The sequence below is a fragment of the Gouania willdenowi genome, chromosome 6, assembly GCF_900634775.1.
Source record: "Gouania willdenowi chromosome 6, fGouWil2.1, whole genome shotgun sequence".
NCBI classification, from domain to species: Eukaryota; Metazoa; Chordata; class Actinopteri; order Blenniiformes; family Gobiesocidae; genus Gouania; species Gouania willdenowi.
Window position 1 is genome coordinate 36,185,629 of NC_041049.1, and position 27,633 is coordinate 36,213,261.

General features: G+C 42.3%; 3 protein-coding genes and 1 long non-coding RNA gene across 4 annotated transcripts in view; 3 read left to right on the forward strand and 1 right to left on the reverse strand.

Moving 5' to 3' along the window:
* LOC114464219 (bromodomain-containing protein 4-like) overlaps positions 1-2,168 on the reverse strand; it is an 8,595-nt gene extending 6,427 nt beyond the window's left edge. Inside the window, exons 1-2 of the mRNA XM_028448278.1 lie at positions 2,020-2,168; positions 894-1,024 (exon numbers count right to left, since the gene is read on the reverse strand). Of these exons, the coding sequence (XP_028304079.1) occupies positions 894-1,024; positions 2,020-2,168 (280 nt within the window). The remainder of the gene's footprint in view (positions 1-893; positions 1,025-2,019) is intronic.
* Positions 2,169-4,748: 2,580 nt separating this feature from the next.
* On the forward strand, positions 4,749-14,386 carry LOC114464220 (uncharacterized). Its single transcript, XM_028448279.1, has 11 exons — positions 4,749-4,786; positions 6,212-6,381; positions 6,715-6,837; positions 7,321-7,434; positions 7,574-9,596; positions 9,681-9,797; positions 10,499-10,597; positions 12,363-12,455; positions 13,980-14,053; positions 14,194-14,271; positions 14,363-14,386. The coding sequence occupies exons 2-11, from the start codon at positions 6,220-6,222 to the stop codon at positions 14,384-14,386; spliced, it is 2,907 nt and encodes a 968-aa protein (XP_028304080.1). The 5' UTR covers positions 4,749-4,786; positions 6,212-6,219.
* Positions 14,387-14,464: 78 nt separating this feature from the next.
* On the forward strand, positions 14,465-22,087 carry LOC114464497 (uncharacterized). Its single transcript, XR_003674220.1, has 3 exons — positions 14,465-14,491; positions 15,352-15,462; positions 22,039-22,087. It is a non-coding gene; the product is annotated as an uncharacterized LOC114464497 (long non-coding RNA).
* A 245-nt stretch (positions 22,088-22,332) lies between these two features.
* Positions 22,333-27,633, forward strand: part of LOC114464459 (NACHT, LRR and PYD domains-containing protein 3-like) — a 30,783-nt gene continuing 25,482 nt past the window's right edge. Inside the window, exons 1-3 of the mRNA XM_028448676.1 lie at positions 22,333-22,483; positions 22,683-24,477; positions 24,552-24,725. Of these exons, the coding sequence (XP_028304477.1) occupies positions 22,372-22,483; positions 22,683-24,477; positions 24,552-24,725 (2,081 nt within the window). The 5' untranslated portion in view covers positions 22,333-22,371. The remainder of the gene's footprint in view (positions 22,484-22,682; positions 24,478-24,551; positions 24,726-27,633) is intronic.

Below are 27,633 nucleotides of genomic sequence, written 5' to 3' on the forward strand. Positions count from 1 at the left end.
GGTTATTTACATAACCTCGGTTCTATGAGTAACAAGTGAGATGTCTCACTATGGGATATAGGCCTCTGCGTCAAATCAAAGAAACCCTTTCTCATAAAGCCAACCTGATGGGCTGGTGAAATGTATTCATCCACGACAGGTAGTCACACCTACTGTAAGTAGAGTGGGCGGAGAATACATTGGCATTCAATCAGCAAACCTCTTGTCACTCAGGTGGCAAGAAGGGTTGTCTTTGTGAGACATCTCACTCATATTACTCATAGAACAGGGTAATGTAAACAACCTAAAGTTCTACTCCATAACACTGGTTTCAATGTCTCACTCGGGGCAATCGTAGCTTCCGTATTGCAGACAAGCTTATCGCACGCTACATCAACCCTGCAGGGCAGCACCATACTGATCAGGAAAGGAAAACCGCCGTGCCACACAAGGAGACATCCAGACGGCAAAACTGGACAAAGTGAGGGGCGAGAACCAACCATATCCTTAACAGACACTCCCCTGAACAAGGCCAAGGAAGTGGCTAAACCCCGAGTCGAATGAGCACGCAAGCCTTCAGACGGCTACAGACCCTGACTTAAATAAACCAAAACAATCGCCTCCACCACCCAGTGTGACAGTTGCTTAGTAACAGTTCCCTTACGAGGTGGAGCCCAAGAGAAAAGCTGATCGCTCACCCTGAAGCTTGCTGTCAGCGTGTACAGCACACAACAGAAGAGGCCCCGGTTCACCCGGTGAGGCAGGAAAAGCTGTGAGGTCAATAGAAAAACACAAGTCCAACACCTTCGATACAAAAGCCGGCTTGGGCTTCAATATCATCCTTGCATAGCCAGGGAAGAACTGAGCACACGATGAGTGCACTGACAGTGCATGGATGTCACTGACATGCTTACTTGACGCTAAAGCCAGTAGCAACACTGCCTTCAGGGACACAGACTTTAAGTTTGCACATCCTATCGGTTCAAAGGGAGGGTGCTTAAGACCCTCCAGAACCACAGCCAAGTCCCACGGCGGCACCAGCATCCTGGACACAGGGAGAAGTCTGCACGCCCCCTCATAAAACAAACAATCAGCAGATGATGAATCGCCATTTTATCCCCAAAACCCATGACAGGCAGCGATAGCGCCAGATAAACCTTCACCATGGAGAAAGCCCTCCGTTTGTCAATCAGCTCCTGCAGAAATGACAAGATCAGTCCCATAGAGCACTGAAAGGGGATGTGTCCCGCCCGGCGACATCAATCCTTAAACACCCTCCACTTGCAGTCGTACAGCGACCTGGTAGAGGAAGCCCGAGCACTCTGTATCGTAGAGATCACAAACTGTGGACCCACGGCCAACAGATTGTGCCACTAGGGGGCTAAGCCCATAGCGCCAAGCGCTCTGGGTGAGTATGGAAGATTGTGGCCACTGCCTGCAACAGTAAGTCCCTCCGCAGCGAGAGACGCCTGGAGGAGGCGCACAGCAGCCGGTAAATTTCTGCCAGCCAGTGCATGGCAGGCCAACGCAGAGCCCCTAGGATCAGACTGTGCCTCTGTACCCTCACCTTGGCAGGGGTGTGGGGTATCAGGTCCAACGGGGGGAAAGCATAAAGCAGCACGTGTAGCCAATTGTGTGCTAACGTGTCTACCCCTAAGGGAGCCCCCAAACTGCGGAGGGGGAAAAACAGCCACACTGCACGTTTTCGTCCGCGGCAAATAGGTTTACCATTCACGGCTACCGGAATATGTGTCACTCTCAGTGAGAGGAGGCAACCACAACTCCACAGGATCAGCCTGCGCGCCAACAGGTGCAACTGACGGGAGCGCAACCTGCCTTGACGGTTGATGTACGCTACCGTGTTCATATTGTTTGTCCTCACCAGGACATGGCGGCTCATGAGGAACAGAAGGAAATGGCTCAGCACAAGGGACACCGGTTCCAGGTAATTGATGTGGAAGCATTGGAGATCCGCACTCCAACGCTCTTTCACCCGTCAGGAAAGACGGGGCGCGCCAGTGGCACAGAGACCCGGCCTACTCCGACGTGACCAATAGCCTCCACGCTCCATGATGCACCATTTCCAGTCTACACATGGCCACCCACAGCTGGAATTCCCACATGTGGAAGCGGCTGAGGTAGGTCACCAGGATGGCTGACGCCATAAGCCCGAGCAGCCGGAGACACATCCTGAATTGGACGAGCCTTCCTGGTTGGAAAAGCGCAAGACACACTGCGTAGGTCTCCACCCGTTCCGCCAAAAGGAGCGCCATGAACGGCACTAAATATAGGGACAGATCGGTATCAACATGCTCTTTTCCATGTTTATCACAAAACCTAGATCCTCTAGGTGGAGTAGCAGGATATGCGTGTGCGCCCTGGCCTCCGTCTCCGACTGTGCAAAATGCAACCAGTCGTCCAGATACGTGGTTAAGCAGATGCCCTGCCATCTCAGCGGGGCCACAGCCCCCAAACAAGAGGGAAGAGCGGGTGTCGCCGCCACGCTGCTTATAGTGACAAAAGGAAAAACCACCGCAAGAAGATATATACAAAAATAAAAACACAGTACACAACAATGACAATCAATAACCAAACAGAAAATAAAACAGACACCAAAATAAATCAGAATTGACTCAAAACATAAATTTCTAATTATTTTTAAATCGCAGTTTCAACCTTTTAAATTGTACACAAACTTTGTAGACGCGCTTTCCGCATGCGTTAAAAGGATTTGAAATGATCAGGCCAGCAAAAAGATTGGACACTGACAGTTATCTTAGCATGTAGCAGTGCTGGCTGAGCAGGGTCAAAGTGTGAAAGGGCGGAGCTATGATTTCCGGTCCACTCATTGGTTAAGACTGTTGTTTAAGCAGTGCAGGTGTGCCGCAGTGGGACAGGCATGTTGATGGTCTGTGGTCTGACTGGTTGAAGCTTGAGAACCAGTAAGAGTACGCGTGTGTGTGTGTGTGTGTGTGTGGTGTGTGTGTGTGTGTCCTCTGCGTCCCTCTCAAACCTTGGCTGAGCTCTGAGCTCTCAGTGCTCTGAGGCTCCAGCCGTCAGCGAACGTCCTTGCAGATTTAGAGTCACTTCTCTAAACTTTGGCATTAACCTGAGTGCAGCCGGCAGTTCCCCCAGCGGACATTCATTACGGCCGACACTCTAATGGATCCCAGTTAAGGTGTGTTAACAATTTTTCTATTGATTGATTGGAGGCGAATCATCGGCAGAGCGACTCAGTGGGAGGATTTAGTGGCTTTTAAGGTAGTAGTGCTGAGAATAAGCTTTGGGTACATTAGGGATGTGACACCTGCTACATTAAGCTGCATTAAGCTTTAATTCGTCTTCATTACTGGCACAGAGCCAGAGCCTTCAAGGTTGAAATACAGATCCAGCTTTCATTACCGCGCACAGATCACTCTCTAATGTTAATCCATCCATGAAATATGAAAAGCTGAGCTGCACTCACACACTCATCAGCAGAGTGCATACCTCTGACCCCGCCCACCACGCCAGGAACACCACCGAAGAAGACAGAAACACCCACCAAAGAAACACCGGATTACACCTGAACCACCTGGGATCTACTAGATCCACCGTTTAAATGAAACACGTCAACACAACACTGCCCTCTGTGGCACACAAAACAATATCTATACAAAGTTACACAATAAAAACTCACACAAAACAACAACACAAACACATGGTTTCATTAACGACCCAACCTAAGGAACAACACTGTGTGTGTGTGTGTGTGTGTGTTGTGAGTATAACAACACTGTGTGAGTGTGTGCATCTGTGTTCTGTGTGTGTCTCTGTGGGTCTTTGGTGTGTGTCTGTGTGAGTGTGTGTGTATGTGGGGGGGTCTTTGGTGTGTGTGTGTGTCGTTGTGTCTCTGTGAATGTGTCTGTGTGAGTGTGTGTGAATATGTGTGTGTCTGTGTGGGGGGGGGTCTTTGGGGTGTGTGTGTGTCGTTGTGTTTGTGTGTGTGTGTGGGGGGGTCTTTGGGGTGTGTGTGTCGTTGTGTCTCTGTGTATGTGTGTGATTGTGTCTCTGTGTGTGCGCATGTGTGTGTTGTTGTGTCTCTGTGAGTGTGTGTGTGTCTGTCTCTCTGTGTGTGTGTCTCTGAGTGTGTGTGTGGGGGGTCTTTGGTGTGTGTGTCTGTGTCGTATCTCTGTGTAAGTGTGTGCGTGCGTGTCTCTGTGTGTGTGTCAATGTCAACGTCAACTTTATTTATAAAGCACATTTAAGAACAGCTACAACTGCCCATAGTGCTGTACAACAAACATTATAAAGTACAGTGTGTGTGTCTGTGTGTGTGTGTGTGTGTGTGTGTGTGTGTGTGTGTGTGTGTGTGTGTGTGTGTGTGTGTGTGTGGTGTTTGTGTGAGAGAGTGTGTGTGTGTGTGTGTTTGTAAAACTACATGTGTGGGGACATCAACATGAATACACAGTCACGTCCTGGGGACACAAAAATTTATGGGGTCATAAATCGTGTCCCCACTAAGTTTAAGCCATAAAACATGTAGTAGAGGTGCAGACAAATGTCTGCTGTGAATATTAGGGCATGTCACACAAGTGACCTTATCTGGCAAATTGTGTGTATGTGTGTGTCCCAGAGCGCCACTTTTCAGGTGCATTACGGTACTGCAGGACGGGGGGCCGGGTCTCCGTCACACACACTCACTGAATATGCAAATAAGCTCTTCGTTCATCCGCATACGAGGGGGCGGGGCTACATACGCTACTCATGCAAATGAGCTGTAAGCCGTCGAGGCGAAAGCAGGTGAGTACAGTACCTGTATTTTATGGTAAGTTTAATCATAAACATCACGTGATTTATATTAATTTAGCGTTAGTTTGTTACTCCACTAGTTACTTTGTCAGCTACATAGCTATATTTGTGTAAGCTAACGTTATAATTACGTTAGCTTAATAGCTGAAAGCTAATGCTAGTTATGCCAGTTATGCATCGTTTTTAAGTAAGATATTTGTTTAATGTTTTATAAAGATATGTGATGCTACACAGGGTTATCTAGGCAAGAGGTGATATATGTGAAAGTCAGTAAAAGAGAAATAACCGGAGCAGCCACGCTTTGAAACTAATACATTTTGAATGCTAGCAGGCTAGAAACACATGTAGGCCGCGGTCACGTTAACCGCAGCTCGGTACACAGTGAAGCTAATATGAAATACGCTAATACAAGCAGTTTCAAGTTTAATTAAATAATAATCATAGCACCTGCAGGTTAAAAAGTATGTAAGCCCAAAAGATTTATAATTAAATAAATAAAAACATAATTTTGAAATAAATACAAATTTGATAAATAATAGACAAATATATATGGCCATTAAATTGTAAAATAAGGTATTGTGAATGAAATATATTTTTACTATTCTTTAATATTTAATATTATTTGATTATAATTAAATATTTCATAATGATTATTTTAACACTAGCTTTGATTAACAGATCAAGTCATTCTGCTGAGAAATGACATTATGAAATAAAAATTGGCTTTGTAAAAAAACGTTTTTAATTCAAAAAAATCTTGGAAAATAAATAAAAAGTCATTATTTTAAAATGTATGACATTGTTAAAATAATAATTATGATATATTTCAATATAATAAAACAATAATTATTAAATATTAAAGAATAACAAAACATATTTCATAACATTAACTTATTTTACAATTTAATGGCCATATTATATATTTATTTATCAAATTGGTATTTATTTTAAAATTTTGTTTTTAAGTATTTCATTCTGAATCTTTTGGGCTTCCATAAAAAAGTTAAGTTAAAAGCTTAAAAAACATTTCTGAGACTTAGCGGAGTAAATTCTGCCCCATACTGCATTCACAGGCTGTAATATCACTAAGTTTATCATTGTACTAGTTGTTAGAGCTACTGTCTAACAGCGACGAGTTCCTACTGTAAATCAATGTATTTTTTAAATATTATTATTTAAAAGGTTACCTCATTCAGATGTTGCCTAAGTATATGTTCATAACAGTAACTGTGCACAATAATAAAGTTTTAACCAGTTATTTTCTAAAATGGTGTAAAGTTAAAGAGAACATCCGAAATAATGAATTTGATTTATCAGTTAAACAAGGATTGAGGAGCAGTAAAGCATGATGTTTAGACACCATCAATATGAATTGTAATAGACACTTTTGTCCCGAACGATTTCAGATGTTTTACAGAAAATTATGGTTTTGTTTCCCTAGACCTGAAAATGTTTGGGAGAGCAAATCACGTGTCAGTTGAGGAGACAAATATTTCTGAAGCCAAAATGGAGTCACGTAAGACTGACGACACTGATGCAGTTCCCAGTGTCAAAAGCAAAGTCAAAGCACGTCACAGCAGCCGATCTGGAGCTACGTCACTGGACAAACTGGTAAATTCATACTCAATGGTGCGTCAGAGACTTTGGGAGACCCTCGCAAGGTGATGTTGGTGAACTCACTTTGCTGCAGAAAACATTTCTTCATTTTTTAGTGTGCTACAATTGGTGTAAAATGCCAAAATAGTGACTAAATTTCATACACTTACGGCGTCCCCACAAAGTGAGTTATGTCAAGATTCATAATTTGTGTGTACACTCAGAAAAGAAAAACCCACCTTGTGTCCCCACAAATGTGAGATAATGTACGAGTTACACACGACCCCACAATGCCAGGTATGTCTGATGTGTGTGGCTGAATATTAACTCAAATTTTTGAATCTGCAGGACACTAAAAGTGATGAGGTGACTGACGTATCTAGTGACGACACCGATCCAGTTCCCAGTGTCAAAAGCAAAGTCAAAGCACGTCACAGCAGCCGATCTGGAGCTACGTCACTGGACAAACTGGTAAATTCATACTCAATGGTGCGTCAGAGACTTTGGGAGACCCTCGCAAGGTGATGTTGGTGAACTCACTTTGCTGCAGAAAACGTTTCTTCATTTTTAGTGTGCTACAATTGGTGTAAAATGCCAAAATAGTGACTAAATTTCATACACTTACGGCGTCCCCACAAAGTGAGTTATGTCAAGATTCATAATTTGTGTGTACACTCAGAAAAGAAAAACCCACCTTGTGTCCCCACAAATGTGAGATAATGTACGAGTTACACACGACCCCACAATGCCAGGTACATCTGATGTGTGTGGCTGACTATTAACTATCTAAGAAGTTTTAACACAGTTGTCACATTTCCAACATATAACATTCCACCCTGTTTAGTCAGGGTTTATATTGCAGAATGTGGACTATCCTTTAAACAAGACAATAGCCAAAATGTTTGCTTTGCTTATCTTCAAAGACTGAGTGGAATGTTGAATTTGCATTTTTAGGAATTGGAAGGATCAGTTGGTGCAAGTAAATGCTTCAGATTGCTGCCTCAGTTCAGGGATGACAGTGTTTCTGATGGACCTATACCAAGGCTCAGAAGAACAAAGAGTGTCTTTGTAAGATGTTCAACGTCTTAAATTACTTTACTTTCATTTTAGACAATAACATTTAGGTATTAATGTACATCATAAATGTCAAAAATTCATATGCATCTGACCAATAATTCTTTTTTTTTTTTTTTTTAATTTTGTTCAGATGAACGACATAATTCCAGAATGCTCAGAAGAGCTCTATGATTCCTTAGATAGTGGAGAAGAATACATTCCCAACTCTGAGTCAAGTGAAGATAGCTTATCAGATGTTAGTTCAGTTACCATAGCTAAACTGAGTCCAAGGAAGAAAGTCCTCCGAGACATTGCTTCTACATCAAAACATATTGTTCCTGACAGCACTATTGTAAATGAGGAAGATGGAGATAGCAGCGAGGCTGAGTGTGAGTGGACAGACGATGAAGACTGTGCTGGCACCAGTCAGCGACCTGTTCGGAGAAATGCTCCGGCATGTGTGGAGGGGCAGATTCATGTTCCTGCTGTTAAGAAGAACAATGGAAAAAGAGTGTATAACAAGAGACACTACTGCCTGTACTGTGAGAAGTCATGCAGCAAAATTGCAAGACATCTTCAACTGAAGCACTCTGATGAAGGTAAAGTCCTGGAAGCCTTCAGTTTTCCAAAGGGCTCAAAGAAAAGAAAACTTCATCTTGATTTAATAAGGAACCAAGGTAATTTTGCACATAATGCAGCTGTCATGAAAAAGGGGGAAGGAGAACTTGTTGCTTGCAAACGACCATGCAAGGACAGTAAGAGAGATGACTACATGCACTGTGCCTACTGCCAGGGGCTTTTCATTCGTAAGATTCTTTGGCGACACATAAAAGTGTGCCAGTTCCGATCAAAAGAGGCCAGACCACAACGTGGAAAAAACAAAGTACAAGCTCTCTGTAGTTTTGCAGAACCAGCTCCAGATGACATTAGTGAACGAATATGGAAGCTGCTCAGTGTTATGCAGGCTGATGAAATCACAAGTGCTGTAAAAAATGATCGTCACATCATCAGAATTGCAGAGCAGTTGCTAAACAAAAAAGGATCATCTGATGCATCTCAAGCCTATATTAGGCAGACTCTGAGAGAACTTGGAAGACTTTTGATTGCTGCGCGAAATGCTACCACACTTAAGACAATGGCAGATTTTATCAATCCCAAAAAATATGTGGAGGTTGTCAAAGCTGTAAAATTGACATGTGGATATGATGAAGAAACTGAAAAATACAGAGTTCCCTCACTTGCAAAGAAAATAGGAAATGCTTTGTCAAAACTCAGCAAAGTTGTAAAGGTCCAGGCTTTAATTGCTGGAGACAAAGTGTTGGAGAAGAAAGCAACAGACTTTCAAGAAGTCCACAGTGAAAAGTGGAATGAGCTGGTGTCTGCTACAGCAGCACGCAATGCTTCAGAATCACAATGGAATGTGCCAACAATGCTGCCGTTCACTGAGGATGTGCAAAAACTTCACACCTTTCTGAACAAAAACTGTGATGAATGCAGCAGTAACTTGTTGGAAGAGGCATCAGAAAAGAACTGGTCTGCACTTGCAAAAGTGGTCATGGCTGAAATTATTTTGTTCAACAGACGTAGAGAGGGAGAGGTTTCAAGAATGCGGCTTTCTTCTTTTCTTACAAGAGACACATCTACCCCACATGGAGACATAGACTGGGCACTTTCTGAGGCTGAGAAAGTTTTATGCAAACACTTTACAAGGGTCATTATCAGAGGGAAAAGAGGACGTGCTGTCCCCATTTTGCTTACCCCTAAAATGGTGGATGCTCTGGATTTGCTGGTGAAAAAACGAGATGCTTGTGGCGTCATAAAGACTAATCAGTACATGTTTGCACGGCCATCAGCAACGACCCACTTCAGAGGGTCAGACTCGCTCCGAAGTTTTGCTCTTGCTTGCAGTGCGAAATGTCCAAAGGCTTTGACCTCAACAAAGTTGCGAAAACATGCTGCCACACTCTCAACTGTACTGAACATGAGCAACACAGAGATGGATCAATTGGCCAACTTTCTTGGCCACGATATAAGGATCCACCGTGAGTTCTACAGACTACCAGACAAAACCCTCCAACTTGCCAAAGTGAGCAAAGTACTGATTGCCCTTGAACAAGGAAGGATTGCAGATTTCCAAGGAAAGAGTTTGGATGAAATTAACATTGATCCACAGGGTATAAAGACACTTACTGACATACATTTCATCAGCACTTTATTGAAAGTTTTCCTGGACTGAAGATGCGCATTTGTTTTGACAGAGGCAGCTGGGGAATGTGACCAGGAGCCCAATGAGGAAGAGCTCTGCGAACAGGAGCTTAGTGATGAAGAGCCTAATGACAAAGAAGATGCCACAGTTCCTGGGACTCCGTGCACAGGTATTGACTGAAACACAGATATAACATATTGTAGTAATTTTCCATTTCTTTGCAAATATTCAGGTACACTGATGTTACCAAAAGCTTTTAGAAAAGCAGCAGCTGATATATTAATATAAATAATAATAAATGTTATTTGTAACACACTTTTATTCAGGGAATCTCAGAGTGCTACAGGAAAACACATTTAAAATCATTAACAATTATAAGCTTTCTTAAAAAGGTTTTTCAGTTTAGCTTTAAAAGAGTCCAGGTTTTATGTTTCTCTTAGCTCCACGGGGAGGCTGCTGCAAAGCCTTAGCACAGCAGTGTAGTTGTATTTCGCTAAGAGGATGATCTATAAAACTGAAAATAGTTGTTTGCGTAAATCAAACATGATGCTGATGCATGGTGAACTGACAACTTAAAAAATGCTCTATTCATGTACTTTAAAAAAAACAAAACAAATAAGGAGCAAATAATACAATAAATCCAGGATATAATTATTTAGCTTCATAGTATAGTCCCTAAAATCAAACACATTAACTCAGATGTGAGCGTTCAGAATTTGCAGTGTTTCTCTTTAACAGCTCAGAAATTAAAATTTTGGGCTTTGACACTTTTTATAGAAAAAAATGAAAAAAATAAATTGAGATTATGAAGTAGTGGTTGCAGCTCTGCTTATTTGTATATTGAGAGTGATTAAACTTTGATGTGTTTAGATGTCTCAGAAAGGAGAGCTGTCCAAAGTCCTCGGGGTCAGAAATCATCACCAGGACAAAGACGAGACTGCCCAACAAGACATCAGCCAGCCTCAAAAGGTGACGTCTGAAACCCACTTATGTTTGTCAAACTTGCCTGACGAGCCAGTGTTTCCTCTCTGTTGTGTTAGTGTGATCTGTGGTGTAATTTACTGTCCTGGTTCCACAGTGAGACATTTTCTTTGGGAAAATGCTGGATTTGTTGGGCTACCTGCAGGTGTTTCTTCTAAGATCTAGTCTAAAGACAGATTTTTTTTGTTTATTATTTATTTATTAATGTTTAATAAGTTTGCTATTGTTCTTATTTGTAGTTCTATTTAAAAAAAAAAAATGTTTTATCAAGGGGCAGCACAGTGTTTTAGTCCCTGTGTCCTGAAAAACTTGGAAAATTATTGACCAATCATGGAAAACATGGTAAATGAGAAAAAAGGTCAAATGTCCTGGAAATGGTTAAAAAATTATTAGGGATGCACCAAATGAAAATTTGTGGCCGAAGCCGAATGAAATATAAACACGTGGTTGTTAAGTTTTTCACTATTTTTTTTTTTAATAGTGCATAAATAGCCTAGAATACATTTTTAGACATGTTTTAAAGAAAGTAAATGTTTATTGAATATTCTGACATTTTTTAAATATTCTAGTAGTCTTTGCATTTCAAAAAAGCACAACAAAGTTTTTCATTTATATTAACCCTTCGAATAAAAAAAAACTAAAGTGCATTAAAGGGAGGTACGATGAAAAAATTACTTTCTAATGGTTTAGCTACAGTGATATACATCCTTTACGCTCATTCAGAGGAACAAAGTCTAAAATGTTCTGTTTCCTCCCTCCCTTGTTATTCCACGTTTTGTAAAAACAAAGTCAGCTTTAAACGGGACAGTTTGATTTTGCCCACGTTGGCAGGTGATGTCACCTAACACGCCTCCTAGAATGTGAGCTCCTCCCTCTCCAACTAGCTAACAGATAAAACAACACTGCGGAATAATATATAGAATTTACATTATACTTTATTACCATATATATATATATATATATATATATATATATATATATATATATAAAAATACAAACTGCACTAATTTTTCTGCTGCCGATTGTGTTGGGAGTCACTGCTTGGAGCCACGGACCCATTGTTTACACAGCTGTTAGCACTCCGTGCTAATGCCACACCAGGCAATGTAGTGAGACCCGGCATTGCTTGTGAATTGAGGAGGAAACAATGGGGATGTTTACGGATTCGTGGCTCACAGCGCTAACAACAGACTCGATAGTGGAATTAGACAGTTTCCAACTTTTACGCAGTGACGGACGACGAAGAGCGGTAAGGAGAGAGTCTGGCTGTGTTTGTGAGCAGAAAGGAGGGGCTGGTGCTGCTGCTCCTGCAGCAAAGCGCACACACTTTTCCGACTCAAAATCACTGCACGTTGTTTGATTGCAACATTGCGTCACACGCTACTATTCAGCCTTGCTTTAAACTCACTAAACTGAAGACCGAATGTTGCTTTTTTTTGCAGTATTCGGCCGAATATTCGGTGCATCCCTAAAAATTATTCATCCTACCCCTGCCAAGGCAAGTAGGTTAAAAGTTATGCTCATGCATGTCCGTTGTCACCTTATCCTCTGGGCTACATTAAGGCGTACCGCTTCTCTGCTTCTGTGTGTGTGTCAGCTCTGTAACAGACTGCGTACCTGTCTAGGTCAATCCCACCCAGCGACTGCAGAGATACAAACAGCAACCTGTGACCCCGAAAGGGAGCAAGTGGTTTTGGAAAATGGATGGATGAACTGCACTCAGTCTCTCATTGAATATTTTGTCTCATTTTAGGAAAATCGGTTGTAAAGAGGAAATGGACAGCGAAGGAAATTGGGGCTGTTGAGAAGAAGCTGATGAGGTTCATTCGCTCTGGCCAGGTTCCAGGTAAAAGGGAATGTGAGGATTGTTTGAATGCTGATCCTGACACTCTCAGAGACAGAGACTGGAAAAGCGTCAAGTACTATATACACAACCGGATCGTTGCAAGCAAGAGAGAGTTAACATCACACAGCTGAGTCAGTAATGGCTTTTTATGCAGGGCCGTTAGGGACATTATTCAGAAAAAACTCTCTCCCACACATGAAAAATTTATCTCACACAAAAATGAAATATATTCATTTATGTAGAATTTTGCGTGCATGCATATGAAAAGCTCTCGCACACTACTGAGATTTCAGTGTAACCGGAAGTTATTTCAGTGGAACAGGGAGGTATTTTATTCTGACAGGGAGGTGGCACCGAAGAGAAAGCCTGCATCGCAGGTGTTTGAAATACCTTCCTGTCATAATAAAATACCTTCCTGTTCCAATGAAATACCTTCCTGTTACACTGAAATATCAGTAGTATGTGTGAGAGCTTTTCATATGCATGCGTGCAGGATTCTACATATAAGTGTGGGATTATACGTGTATGGGCGCAGGATTGTACAAATATGGATAAGCACTTTCATATGTGTGCGTGAGAGAAAATATTTTGTGTGTGAGCATTTTCATATGTGTGGGTCAGAGTTTTTTTTCTGAATAATGTCTCTAATGGCCCCTCATAGCTTTTCTTTTATTTCTTTCTAATGGAAAACATTTTAATGAGCATCTCACTTTGATTTTATTAGGTATTCTGGAGAGGAGCATTTTTTTGAACGTTTTAGTTGAGATAAAACGTGTTGTATTTAAGTTTGTTTTAAAACAGAAAGTTTATTCTCAGTTTAAAAAGACATATTTCAGTTTGTTTAAAGCAGAACATAAACATTTGGTGCTAAATTCACTTTTTCTTTCAATGAAAATGAAGACATTCATCTGTGTGAAGTTTAAAGTCTTCCACTTTTATTTCACCTCTTAATAGTAACAATAATGTTGCCTGATGTTTAACATGCTGCTTTCTACTTGTTTGTATTCCATTCTAAAATGTTTGTACTGTTTGTGGAAGAAGAAGAAGAAAACAGTATTGGTCACAAATTGATCACACAGTTTTATTTTTGAGTTTTTCAAAATAAAATATTCATGATAAATGGATTTTTCATTTTTATTGCTGTGTATTGTGTTGTGCTTGAAGACTTTGCCACATTTAGATAATTAGCTAAAATCTTTTTCCACAGACTCGGCAGTCTGATCATTGTCCCTGAGGGGGTGTTCTGTGTGGGGGGGGCACGGGGTTTGAAGGTATCTCAGTGGCGTCTGAACTCCTCAGTCAGACACTGCATAACTGCTCTCATTCAATATAAAATGTGGATTCTGGTTGTGATAGGAATTCCGGCTCTTTTAAGAAAGCTGGTTCTAATGGCTCGGCTCAATAAAAAGAGCCGGCTCTTTCGACTCCCATGTAGCTCCTCAGATTTTTTGTTGCTTTAATTAATTTATGAGCAAAAGTAATGTAAAATTATTATTATTGTGTTTTTGTCTTCTGTCCCCTCAGAGACTGAAGAACACATTGTGTGTGTTCATGCAAATCAGGTTCCTCGTAATGTTATTAAAACAAAGTTTTTGTGTGTGAGTATGTAAATTCGCTGTCCCCAAAATGTGACTAATGAGTCAATGATAAAAAATTATTTCATGATAAAAATAATTCATGGTGAAAAAGCTGTTAAGCATAATTTTTACTTCCTGCTTGATTTTTTTGGGAGCTGCAGGACCTAAGGAACATGATGTCCCCTCAAGTGATAAAGGAACTGGTGCGCCCCACAACATATAGTTTTACAAGACTGTGTGTGTGTGTGTGTGTGTGTGTGCGTGTGCGTGTGCGTGTGCGTGTGCGTGTGCGTGTGCGTGCGTGTGCGTGTGTGTGTGTGTGTGTTCAAGGACAAGGAAGAAGCTCAAAACTAGACATAAACTTGGACCTGGACCTGGACCCAGCTGGGTGTCCTTTAGAAGTGACCAGTCCATGGACACACCCATTAACTTCAAAGGAGGTCCATCTACTGACCCACAGTGAGTCCACATAAAGAAGGTTGCTGGTTGTCTTCCTGATGGTCCAGGGGCCTCATTTATTGATCCGTTCATAGAACTGGTTCTAAATACGTTCAGACCAATGAAATGTAGAATGTGCACCAGTACAAAAAGAATCAGTATTTATGAAGCGTGTGGACAGAGGTCGTACACACAGCAGTGTTGATTCATCTCTCAGTCCATGTGGACTAAAGTGTCAATCACTTTTCTTTGTTTTCACACTAAATACAGTCACCAACTATTTCCTCAGTCACTAGTTATTATTATTAATAATTATACATTATTATAATTAGTTCACCACCTGATAAACACTAAACTTTTACAGCACATTTTTCAAACACTAACACACTTTAGGACCAATGCTTGTTAACAATATAAAATAAACTGTATTAATCTCTGATCAATGAATGGATCATATACTGTGTGGTAAACAGAGGAGATAAACACGTATATTTATATAAACATATTATTACTGATGGTTTAAACACATGGAGACTGTGATCATCTCAATGAAAAGTACAGGATACTTTACAGTTTTTTATTGCTAACAATCATTGGTGGAAAGTGAAGTCACATGATCTAAACTCTAACACATGTCCATCTGTCCAAAGCACAAATGTTGTTAATTACTGTAAATGACTGATTTAGTCTTTATTACATCATATACAATCATTTATAACCATCAAAGATCTTATTTTATAATCAAACCTGACATAAATCATTTCAAGTTAAAGATCAGATGTATTTAATGTAATGCTCTTTGTTGTTAGTATTGTGTAGTTCAGTGTGTGTTTCCATGGTGACACTGTGTGTGTGTGTGTGTGTGTGTGTGTGTGTTCAAGGACCAGGAAGCAGCTCACATCTATACCTGAACCCAGCTGTGTGTCCTTTAGAAGTGACCAGTCCATGGACAAACCCATTTACTTCAAAGGAGGTCCATCTACTGACCCACAGTGAGTCCACATAAAGAAGGTTGCTGGTTGTCTTCCTGATGGTCCAGGGGCCTCATTTATTGATCCGTTCATAGAACTGGTTCTAAATACGTTCAGACCAATGAAATGTAGAATGTGCACCAGTACAAAAAGAATCAGTATTTATGAAGCGTGTGGACAGAGGTCGTACTCAGTGTGTGTTTCCATGGTAACACTATGTGTTAGTGTTGTGGTTCAATGAGCTTCTGTTGAGACGTGTATGAAGTGTTTAGTTGATGATGAGATTAACTGTTGATCTGAGATCATGATGGACATGTGTTAGAGTTTAGATCATGTGACTTCACTTTGCACCAATGATTGTTAGCAATAAGACACGCCTCCAATTGACCATATATTTTTTCAGTGGATTCTGACACGACCAAAGCTATAAGTGTGTGTGTGTGTGTGTGTGTGTGTGTGTGTGTGTGTGTGTGTGTGTGTGTGTGTGTGTGTGTGTGTGTGTGTGTGTGTGTGTGTGTGTGTGTGTGTGTGTGTGTGTGTGTGTGTGTGTGTGTGTGTGTGTGTGTGTGTGTGTGTGTGTGTGTTTTCAAGGACCAGGAAGAAACTCACACCTGGACCTGGACCTGGACCCAGCTGTGTGTCCTTTAGAAGTGACCAGTCCATGGACAAACCCATTTTCTTCAAAGGTGGTCCATCTACTGACCCACAGTGAGTCCACATAAAGAAGGTTGCTGGTTGTCTTCCTGATGGTCCAGGGGCCTCATTTATTGATCCGTTCATAGAACTGGTTCTAAATACGTTCAGACCAATGAAATGTAGAATGTGCACCAGTACAAAAAGAATCAGTATTTATGAAGCGTGTGGACAGAGGTCGTACACACAGCAGTGTTGATTCATCTCTCAGTCCATGTGGACTAAAGTGTCAATCACTTTTCTTTGTTTTCACACTAAATACAGTCACCAACTATTTCCTCAGTCACTAGTTATTATTATTAATAATTATACATTATTATAATTAGTTCACCACCTGATAAACACTAAACTTTTCCAGCACATTTTTCAAACACTAACACACTTTAGGACCAATGCTTGTTAACAATATAAAATAAACTGTATTAATCTCTGATCAATGAATGGATCATATACTGTGTGGTAAACAGAGGAGATAAACACGTATATTTATATAAACATATTATTACTGATGGTTTAAACACATGGAGACTGTGATCATCTCAATAAAAAGTACAGGATACTTTACAGTTTTTTATTGCGAACAATCATTGGTGGAAAGTGAAGTCACATGATCTAAACTCTAACACATGTCCATCTGTCCAAAGCACAAATGTTGTTAATTACTGTAAATGACTGATTTAGTCTTTATTACATCATATACAATCATTTAGAACCATCAAAGATCTTATTTTAGAATCAAACCTGACATAAATCATTTCAAGTTAAAGATCAGATGTATTTAATGTAATGATCTTTGTTGTTAGTATTGTGTAGTTCAGTGTGTGTTTCCATGGTGACACTGTGTGTGTGTGTGTGTGTGTGTGTGTGTGTGTGTGTTCAAGGACCAGGAAGCAGCTCACATCTATACCTGGACCCAGCTGTGTGTCCTTTAGAAGTGACCAGTCCATGGACAAACCCATTTACTTCAAAGGAGGTCCATCTACTGACCCACAGTGAGTCCACATAAAGAAGGTTGCTGGTTGTCTTCCTGATGGTCCAGGGGCCTCATTTATTGATCCGTTCATAGAACTGGTTCTAAATACGTTCAGACCAATGAAATGTAGAATGTGCACCAGTACAAAAAGAATCAGTATTTATGAAGCGTGTGGACAGAGGTCGTACTCAGTGTGTGTTTCCATGGTAACACTATGTGTTAGTGTTGTTGTTCAATGAGCTTCTGTTGAGACGTGTATGAAGTGTTTAGTTGATGATGAGATTAACTGTTGATCTGAGATCATGATGGACATGTGTTAGAGTTTAGATCATGTGACTTCACTTTGCACCAATGATTGTTAGCAATAAGACACGCCTCCAATTCACCATATAGCGCGCTGGAGTGTGAGTGTTTGGTCAAAAGTCTCACAACACAAGCAGTAACAGTCTCCACAAACACCAAAAACAGACACTAGGTTTGTCAGAAGTTAATTCGCTATGAGAGGATCAGCAAAGTCTCCGTGTCAACACAGAGCAACGGACTGAAATATTTGAAAAACCCGCCTGTGTGCTTACAACGTCATACTCTCTGATTGGCTCATTTCGCTGTCAATCAAAATTGAATTAGCCTGAGACAGATCATCCAATCATCATCCATTATTCCAGCGTCCGGAACAGACAGATCCAGCCCACTGCTCCATAGACCTCCTGTGAAGCCCGGCGTCCGATGGGCGGGACTAAGTGCGTCATAACCGAGCATTTATCCAATGAGCGTCTAGTTTGACTGCAGTGGATCAACCCCTAAACCCTGTCCCATTGAAGTCAATTGAAGCTGAACTTCACCACTGTTTATTAACACTGTGACGCTGCGGTAATGAATGAAGAACGTCACGCTGTCACTATCAGTTTCCTGTTATAAGAAGCTGATTCTGAACTAAACATACATGTGTTCTGTCATATATTTAGTCAATGAAATGTACACACAACACTACATATTTGACCACTGATTTTAGGGGAAGCTGAGGTTCCCTTGTAGTCTTAAAGCATCCGCCACTGACTTAATGGCAGTCTCACAGTCCAAACATGGGTAGCATGTTGAGATCATAATTCATATACAACAACTTCCTTACTTACTACTAATAAGTAATAATTATGAGTTTATTGAGGGAAAACTCTTATTTAATGGCTTACTGGTTGTATATTAAGGCCATGCAGAATAAGGCATTAATAAGTATTTAATAATAACTAATGAAGAGTCAATATGTAACTAATTGGAATGCTAATAAGCAACTATTTAATGGTTAATAGGTGTTCCCTAAACTAAAGTTTTACCATTTGATTTATTTCAAGATCTTAATTTTATATAAATTACTATAAAATGACAAAACAACAAAAATGTACAACAATTATTACAACGTTGCTGAAAACTGAACGTAGTGGGCACCATCGCTCCGTAGGGGAGCTAAACTACAACGTTGGGGGTCCCTACGCTCAACAGCACTGGAGAGAACCCTGAAAATGTTACTTTTTTTCCACAAAATATTGTAAACAGAATTTTACAAATACTACTGTAAGGTTTTTTTTCTGTCCTTTCTATTCAGATCATTGAATTGAACAGATCTGAGGACAGATTACAACAATAATACTTTTTCTCAGTGTAGTTTATTCTTAGAGTTAGGGTTAGATTAGAGTTAAATTATATGTAATTTATGAGACTTGTGAGTGTTTGATGAATAGTTTGTTGAACTCAGCACTAAACATTAAATTCAAATGAAGATAGGGAGCAGCGGTGCTGTTGGATGCTGTTGGATGTCACGTTCAACACTGCAGACGCTCCAGGTGCAGGTGATCAGTGATGGAGGTGTAGAACTGATCACCTCCTGATAATGTGATAGTGTTGATGGGTTTAGTTCCTCCTGCTCTGCTCTGGGACTGATCAGCCTTTCTGGGAGCCAATGACCTCAGGTTGGTTAGGGGGGTCATTAGCCCCAGCTTCAGTACGTAACCGTATCCCTCTATGACCCATAGAGATGTTGTAATAAATCATCAGAGGTTGATCAATCATTTCTAATCATTGTAACACTCACCAATGGAGGCTCAGACAGCAGCTGGATGTGCACTGGGATGGCTTTAGTGCACGTTGTCTGTCGCTCCAACATTTACAATCACAGCATTAATCAGTCACTATATTTTGGGGGAGGAGCCACAGATCAGCTCCATCTTTAGACGTTCTCCTGCAGAGAGCACAGCTCTCCAAATCCTCCAATAGTTGACGATAAGCCATGTCAGCACATTCTAAGTGATCTTTTCAGCTTGTTCTGTCAACGCTGTGTTTATAACCTGTTACATCATTTACTCACACCATGTACTATATTATTATATTAATAACTTTTATTAATTAGAACAAACAGAACACATGAGGTTTGACATTGATGAACACTCATAGACTCTGTGTTTTATCTGTAGTTTCACTGTATGAGGCCATTATTGTAACAAAACTATGTGTGTGTGTGTAACACAATCTGTGTGTAGAATTAGGATTTATAAACATAGTTGTCTGTGTGTAATTCATTCTGTGTGTCTGTAATCACATCTGTATGTGTGTGTCATCAAACCAGGACATTCTATTGGCTGTCTCTGTACATGTGACTTTTGGAACACATTTGGAGAATAGCCAACTTTTAATTTGTAACTCCTGTAATACCACTAGAAACCAGCAGTTGTCACTGGTACCAAGTGAATGACCCTCCAATTGGAGGCATATATTATATACCTATGTCATATAACATATAATATAACTTATAACATATCACTTATTAATAAAATGCGTTTATAACCAAACCACCTCCAACAACGCAGAAGAAGAAGAAGAAGAGGAAACTACCACTAAATAAATCAGAAGACGAAGAACAGGGGAAATGAACACTGTGTACATGCACCAATACAACTTTATTTGTCTTAACAAAGAGATCAATAACGCTGATCAGTTACGATGCGTCTCTATGGATACTAGATGATGACAGAGATCTTCATTGTAATGTCTGTAGTTGACGACAACATCACGTTCACTTGATAAATCGTTGACTCGGCTCCTTGCAACAGTGAGACATATAATAATAATAATAATGAAAATATTAATAATATATATTCCATCAAAGACAGAACAGACAAACACATACGACACCAATTCATGTACCGTTTGTTCTTTGGTTATTTATGTATTTATTTAGTGTAGGAAGAGGACCAGAGATAAACACTGATTTCACACATCTTTAAAACGTTAAAGAGAAGGTTAAACTCACTCATGGTTCACATCTATTCACGTTGTTTGTTTCTACATGTAACACTATTTTAGTAACAGTTGCTGGCAGCGTGGGTAACATTTGGTTCAGTTTGTCTCAGATAGTGTGAACTGTAGCACCTGGAATACAGTGTGTGATGACATTAAATAATCTGGTGTTCCTAGTTATTGAATCACCAATAATGAGTGACTAGGAATGTGTGTGAACCTGTTACACTGACCAGGAACGTCTGATGGTGAGAGGGTCACTGATGGCTGCTAGGGACCCTCCATCGTCCGGGTTGGCCGGTGTGGAAGCGGTGTTTGTTGATGGCTGTAGGGCTGTACGTGGAACCAGAGTGTCTCTGTACTGCTGCTCTGAGAAGTTTTAGACGGGCTATGGAGGATTTGGACTGATGGGAATTCAGTCCCAGCAGTGGTGGAGACGTTTTCCTGGTGGTTGTTTCAGTCGCTCAGTTGGACTGAGTTTGTCTCCATTTTCGTATGAGAGGGTTTCAAAACGATTATGGAGAGTAAGCAGAGGAGGGACAATATAAATAAATAATTTCACAGTATTTTCCACCTTTAATGTGACCTATAACCTGCACAATGCAATTGAAAAACAAACTGAAACATTTCAAGGAGATGAAGTAAAAATAAAAAAAAACTGAGAGAATGAGGTTGCAAAAGTGTCCACACCCTCTTATACAGACCCTTTATAAGAAAAATTGAATATCTTGGAAAAGTTGTTTAATTTCCATGATTTCAATCAAAAAGTTAAACTTTCATAAATTATAGATTCAGGGTCCACAGTTTAAACAATTTCAAGTATTTGTTTATTTTTTTTCCAATGAAATGCTAAGAGCCCACACATGTCAGCCTAGAGCTTCTTGCTAGGCTGCGCAGTGACGCACATGCTGGTTTGGCCATGTCCTCCACCTACCTCCTGACCATCTGACGAAAGCTATTGACCCAAGGGCAGCAGGTTGGAGATGGCCAGGAGGCAAGACCCGCATCCGATGGGTCAACATCATAGCAGGCGATCTCAGACAACACAGACTTGTTGTGGAGGATGTAAAACTGCTGGTACGAGACCGCCAGCTTTGGAAGAAATTGGTTCACCTGAACCGCCCTCAGCACATAATATATACAGTATATATATATATATATATATATATATATATATACATATAATAATATGTTTGCCCTATTTAGTGTGGTGTGTTAAAAAGCCAGAATGAAAAGTGACTCATTGAGAGTGGTAAGCACCCCAATAAAAAAAAAAATACATTTTGATGGACTATGTTTGTTGATGTAAATCTCAGCAAACAGTGGAAGGTGAAAGAGAAAAGGCTTTGTAGGAATGGTCTCCAGTGTGTAGGTGAGTCTTAGACAATGTGTGATTTTCAGATTTATGAAGGATTGAAGACAAATAAAGCCTCAGTCCAACAGACTTGTTCTCCTGTTCAGTGGAAACATGCTGAGATGTTCCACATGTGAGCTGAGCTCCAAAGGCTGCTCCACACTCACTGCACTGTGGATCTGCAGGACAGCACCCACTGTTATTGATGTTCACATGATGTTAGCAGAGCTTCCTGTGCTTTCCTCCAGCTGCTCCTCAGCATGTCTGAGTGTCTGTGTCTTCTCCACAGCAGCTTGGAGGGTGTAAATGGTTCCTCTGGAGCTGAGCCTGACTCCATCTTTACGGTGTGTACGTCTACAAAGACACTAAACCTGTGTCAGCCTGTGATCAAACCACTGCACGCACACACACACACCACACACACACACACACACACACACACACACACACACACACACACACACACACACACAGAGATGATTGGAGCTGGCCTTCACTCATCACCTTTAATGTGTTTGTGTTCCAGCTGCTGGAGGACAACATCATCAGCTTTGTTAAGGCTGAACTCCAACACATGCAGAAGATTGTGGATGGAGATGATCCAGAGTGCTCAGAGAGTCAGATGGAAGGTGAAGATGAGGAGCAGAGGAGGAGCAGGGAGGCCTTTCTGAACATCACACTGTATTTCCTGAAGAGGATGAAGCAGGAGGAGTTGGCTGAGCGTCTGCAGAGCAGTAAGAGCATGTGAACATCTTCACTGTGAGGGACATCACATGAAAGACACAAAGCTGGCTTTTCTTTTTCAAAGCATGATTCAATCAGTCACATTTAATCTGAGGAACCATCCAGACAGAGAACATCACACACTTTGATCTCCAATGTTCAAACCTGCTCTGACTTCTCCACTCTAACATTAAGTTTGTCTTCATTCAGGAACAAAGGCTCATCGATACCAACGTGAGCTGAAGTCCAAGCTGAAGAAGAAGTTCCAGTGTGTGTCTGAGGGCGTGGCTAAAGCAGGAAGTCCAACCCTCCTGAAGGAGATCTACACAGAGCTCTACATCACAGAGGGAGGGGGTGGAGAGGTCAACCAGGAACATGAGGTCATACAGATAGAAACAGCATCCAGGAGATCAGACACAGCAGAAAGAGCCATCACACTAGAAGAGCTCTTTAAAGCTCCTCCTGGAAGACCTCGACCAATCAGGACAGTGATGACAAAGGGCGTGGCTGGCATTGGGAAAACACTCTTAACACACAAGTTCACTGTAGACTGGGCTGAAGACAAAGCCCAGCAGGAGGTCCACTACACATTCCCACTGACCTTCAGAGAGCTGAACGTGCTGAGGGGGAGGAGCTTCAGCTTGGTGGGACTTGTTGATCACTTCTTCTCGGGAAGCAAAGAAGCAGGAATCTGCAGCTTCCAGGACTTCCTGGTTTTGTTCATCTTGGATGGTCTGGATGAGTGTCGGCTCCCTCTGGACTTCCTCAGCACTCAGACCCTGACTGATGTCTCAGAGTCCACCTCAGTGGAGGTTCTGCTGATAAACCTCATCAGAGGAGAACTGCTTCCATCAGCTCGCCTCTGGATAACCACACGGCCTGCAGCAGCCAATCAGATCCCTCCTGAGTGTGTGGACATGGTGACAGAGGTCAGAGGGTTCACTGACCCTCAGAAGGAGGAGTACTTCAAGAGGAGGTCCACAGATGAGGAGCAGGTCAGCAGGATCATGTCCCACTTTAGGACGTGTCGCAGCCTCCACATCATGTGCCACATCCCGCTCTTCTGCTGGATCACTGCTACAGTTCTGGAGGACATGTTGAAGAGCAGAGAGGAGGAAGAGCTGCCAAGGACTCTGACTCAGATTTACAGCCACTATGTGGTCCTTCAGAACAAAGTCAAGATGGTGAAGTTTGATGGAGGAGCTGCCACAGATCAACACTGGAGTCCACATAGCAGGGAGATGATAGAGTCTCTGGGAAAACTGGCTTTTGAGCAGCTGCAGAAAGGAAAGCTGATCTTCTATGAGAGTGACCTGACAGAGTGTGGCATGGACCTCAGAGCAGCCTCAGTGTGCTCAGGAGTGTTCACACAGGTGTTCAGAGAGGAGAGCAGCCTGTTCCAGGACAAGGTGTTCACCTTCATCCACCTGAGCCTTCAGGAGTTTCTGGCTGCTCTTCATGTCCATCAGACCTTCATCAGCTCTAAAGTCAACCTGCTGGAACATAAACCACTGAACCTTCCCCATAGTGGAGGTCAGCCTGACTTTAACCTTCTCCATCAGAGTGCTGTGGACAAGGCCTTACAGAGTCCAAATGGACACTTGGACTTGTTCCTCCGCTTCCTGCTGGGTCTTTCACTGCCGACCAATCAGAGGCTCCTACAAGGCCTGCTGACACAGACAGGAAGTGACTCACAGACCAATCAGAGAACAGTTAAATACATCAAGAAGAAGCTGAGTAAGAGGTTGTCCACAGAGAGAAGCATCAACCTGTTCCACTGTCTGAATGAAGTGAATGATCACTCTCTGCTGGAGGAGATCCAACGGTACATGAATTCAGGAAGTTTCTACACAGAGGAACTGTCTCCTGCTCAGTGGTCAGCTCTGGTCTTCATCTTACTGTCATCACAAAAACATCTGGATGTCTTTGACCTGAAAAGATTCTCTCCTTCAGAGGAAGCTTTTCTGAAGCTGCTCCCAGTGATCAAAGCCTCCAAGAAAGTTGAGTATGTGACTTTAGAACATGTCTTTAATTCTGTCACAGACAAACATCTGTAAGGTTTCTCTGATTCTTCATCAGGTTGAGTTCCTGTGGTCTCTCAGAGAGAAGCTGTGCAGCTCTGCCCTCAGTCCTCAGCTCTCAGTCCTCCAGTGTGAAACATCTGGACCTGAGTAACAACCATCTGCAGGATTCAGGAGTGAAGCTGCTGTGTGAAGGACTGAAGAGTCCTCACTGTAAACTGGACTCTCTCAGGTCAGTGGGATCACATGTTCCATCAACATTGTCCTGTTCCTGGTCTCCTCACTTGTTTCCTGAGTTGTGGATGTTTTTCTGAATCCAGTCTGTCAGGTTGTGTCATCACAGAGGTGGGCGGGGCTTCTCTGGCAGCAGCTTTGAGCTCCAATTCCTCCAGTGTGAGAGAGCTGGACCTGAGCTACAACCATCCAGGAGACTCAGCAGTGAAGCTGCTCTCTCAGAGACTGAACACTCTGAGGTGAGACACATCACAGCAGCTCATCACATGTTCACATCAATCCTTATCACATGTGCACATGAGAGCTGTATCAGAGGAATGTGATGAAGGTGTGAGAGGTGGGACACTAAAGGAGGAGGACTGGGACAGGTTAGAGGGATGACGGACAGAGATAAAAAGGTAGTGAAGGGAGCAGGGAGGAGAGATTCAAAGTAGTAAATGTAAAGTGTGGGGAAGAGTTGATTATTTTAAAGTGAGAGTGAGATGTGAAGTTGTAGTTGTGTATATTGTGCTTATTGTGTTGTGTAATCAATCCAGTCTGGTGACCAGTGTGAAGCTTAGGTATAATGGTGGTGGCTGTGGACAAAGGGAAGGAGTGAGTGGTAATATAGGTATTTAGGATCAACGTGTCTAAAGTTAAGCCCACTATGAGTTTTATCCCACAGTCTAAGACATGCCAGTGCATCGTAGACCAATGTATGTGCAAGAACCACTACTGCAAACCCAAGCGCTGCCCTGGACCCGAAAATGCAGCCAGGCTAGCAGAAAGAGTGGGGGCCAGGGAGCCCAGACAACCCCCTCATGGATGAGCAGCCCTCCAGACGCCCCTGAGACCCAAAGCCGAGAGGCAGCAACCGCCCCCCACTCACACATCTGAGAAAGCACCAAGGAACCGAAGACCCAACGCACCCCGCCACCGACCCCAACCCCCAACCCCAAGGCCCCCCACCAACATCCACCCCACCAAGCCAGCCGGCCAAGCTCGCTGGGCCCTCATTTTGAAACGCCAAGCAACCCGCCCCAACCCCGCTACAGATGCCAGCACCCCCCAGTGCGCCCACCCCCCACACCAGCGAGGCAGGCCGCCCAGGGCCAGCACACACCGAGGACAGCCCCCAAGGCAACCAGGCCACACCCAAAGGGAAGAGGCACCCCCACGCCTTGCCGGGCCGACACTGCTCGAAGAGACCCTCCAAATAGAGCCCCCAGCAACACGCCCCCCAAGACCCACCACCCCGCCATACCCGATTGCACTATCCTGATGTATTTGTACCCATCCATCAACAGAGGAGTCGGGCCGCCACCCGACAGCCCAAATATGTGATCCTACCCACCTTCCTGTTATGGTGCCTCTCCGTTCCCCAATCGAGAGGAACTTCCCTATCCCCTGTGTGAATATGTGTGTTAGTAAATGTAGAGGTGCAATAAAAGAAAGGGGATGGAGGGGAGGGTGCTCCCTATCAAACCTTTGTGTATATATGGGTGTGTGGTGCAATAGCTCCGGAGGGTGGAAGTGGTGGTCGCACCCTCTGGGGGGTGGTGTGTTGAGGTGTGATTAACATTGGAGGGATTGGTAGGGCAACTTGAGGTGGGAATGTCGCCCCAGTGCCACTACTCAGTCGCCCAGGCGGCGGCCATCTTTGCAGATCATCTGTGACTTTATCCAGCAGCGGATCTAGGTTCAGTTTAATTAATTCATTTAAGTTGGTGATATATTTAAGCCTAGATATTTAATTGTTTGTGGGGGAGGGTATTGTGGGTTTTGGCTTAATGGATTACATGATTTTTTTGTTAAAAGGGAGGATGACGATTTTGACCAGTTAATGGAATAGTCTGATCGTTTAGAGAAGCTGTTTATTAGTTTTAAATACTCCTTCTAATTGAGGATGCTGTTCTTCCAAATAGAGTAAAATATCATCTGCATAAAGATTAATTTTGTGTTCTGAGATGGATGAGTGGATCCTTTAATAACAGAGTTCTGGACATACAGCTGCTGCGAGAGGTTTCAACGAATATTGCAAAGAGCAAAGGTGAGAGTGGGCAACCTTGTCTGATTCCCCTCTGCAGTGTGAAGCTTTGAGATGTTATTAGGTTCCGATGTCCCAGAATGGGACAGAGGAACCTATTGTTTTCGCTATTATATCGTTTTATTATTATACCCCGCCCGCCTTTGATCGCTAATTCGACCCCCTAAAAATGGCCCGAAAACTCACCGAAATTTGCACGCACCTCAGGCCTGGCGAAAAATTTGATAATTAGGTGGCGTGAAAAAAAACGGACAGAAAACGCACGCGTAGCGTGCGTTTTCGCCGCCAAAAAAACGATGGAACCGCACGACCGCCAGGTTTGACCGATATGTACGAAAATCGCCACGTGTAGTCTCCGCCCCAGAATGAGCAAAAAGTTACATTGTGACCCCGCCCAAAACCAAACAGGAAGTCAGCCATCTTGGGTCAAAGGTCAAAAATGGCGTATCGCCCTCGAAACGCATCTGCGCGAACTAGTCTGAGGGGATTCATCCGATTCGCTTAAAACTTGGCAACAACACTTAGGACCCATTGAAGATGAAAAGTTATCGAAAAAATTTCGTATCTGTCACGGTTTGGTCGTGGCGCCACCACAAAAATGCAATGCTAATTTTCGTTAGCACGCAGAAATGTCCAAATCTCCATAACTCTGACACACAAACTTCCATCAGCTTCAAATTTCACACAAAGGACATGTGCCCAAGCTTGGTCATGACTGCTTTGAAACATTTCCCATCATGCCTTGTGTTTTCGACCGGTGTCATTTAAGGTCACGTACACGGTTAGCATTTACAGGACGCCGTTCTAGGAAAAAGCTTATAACTCTAGAATGCAAAGTTCAAACTGCTTCATATTTGATACACATGATGACCGTACAGCC

Coding starts and splice junctions, on each gene's coding strand:
- LOC114464220 (XM_028448279.1), top strand. CDS start 6,220: ATGTTTGGGAGAGCAAATCACGTGTCAGTTGAGGAGACAAATATTTCT. Junction 12,456..13,979: donor TCGCTCTGGCCAGGTTCCAG/GTAAAAGGGAAT, acceptor CTGTCCCCTCAG/AGACTGAAGAACACATTGTG. Junction 14,054..14,193: donor TTAAAACAAAGTTTTTGTGT/GTGAGTATGTAA, acceptor TGGGAGCTGCAG/GACCTAAGGAACATGATGTC.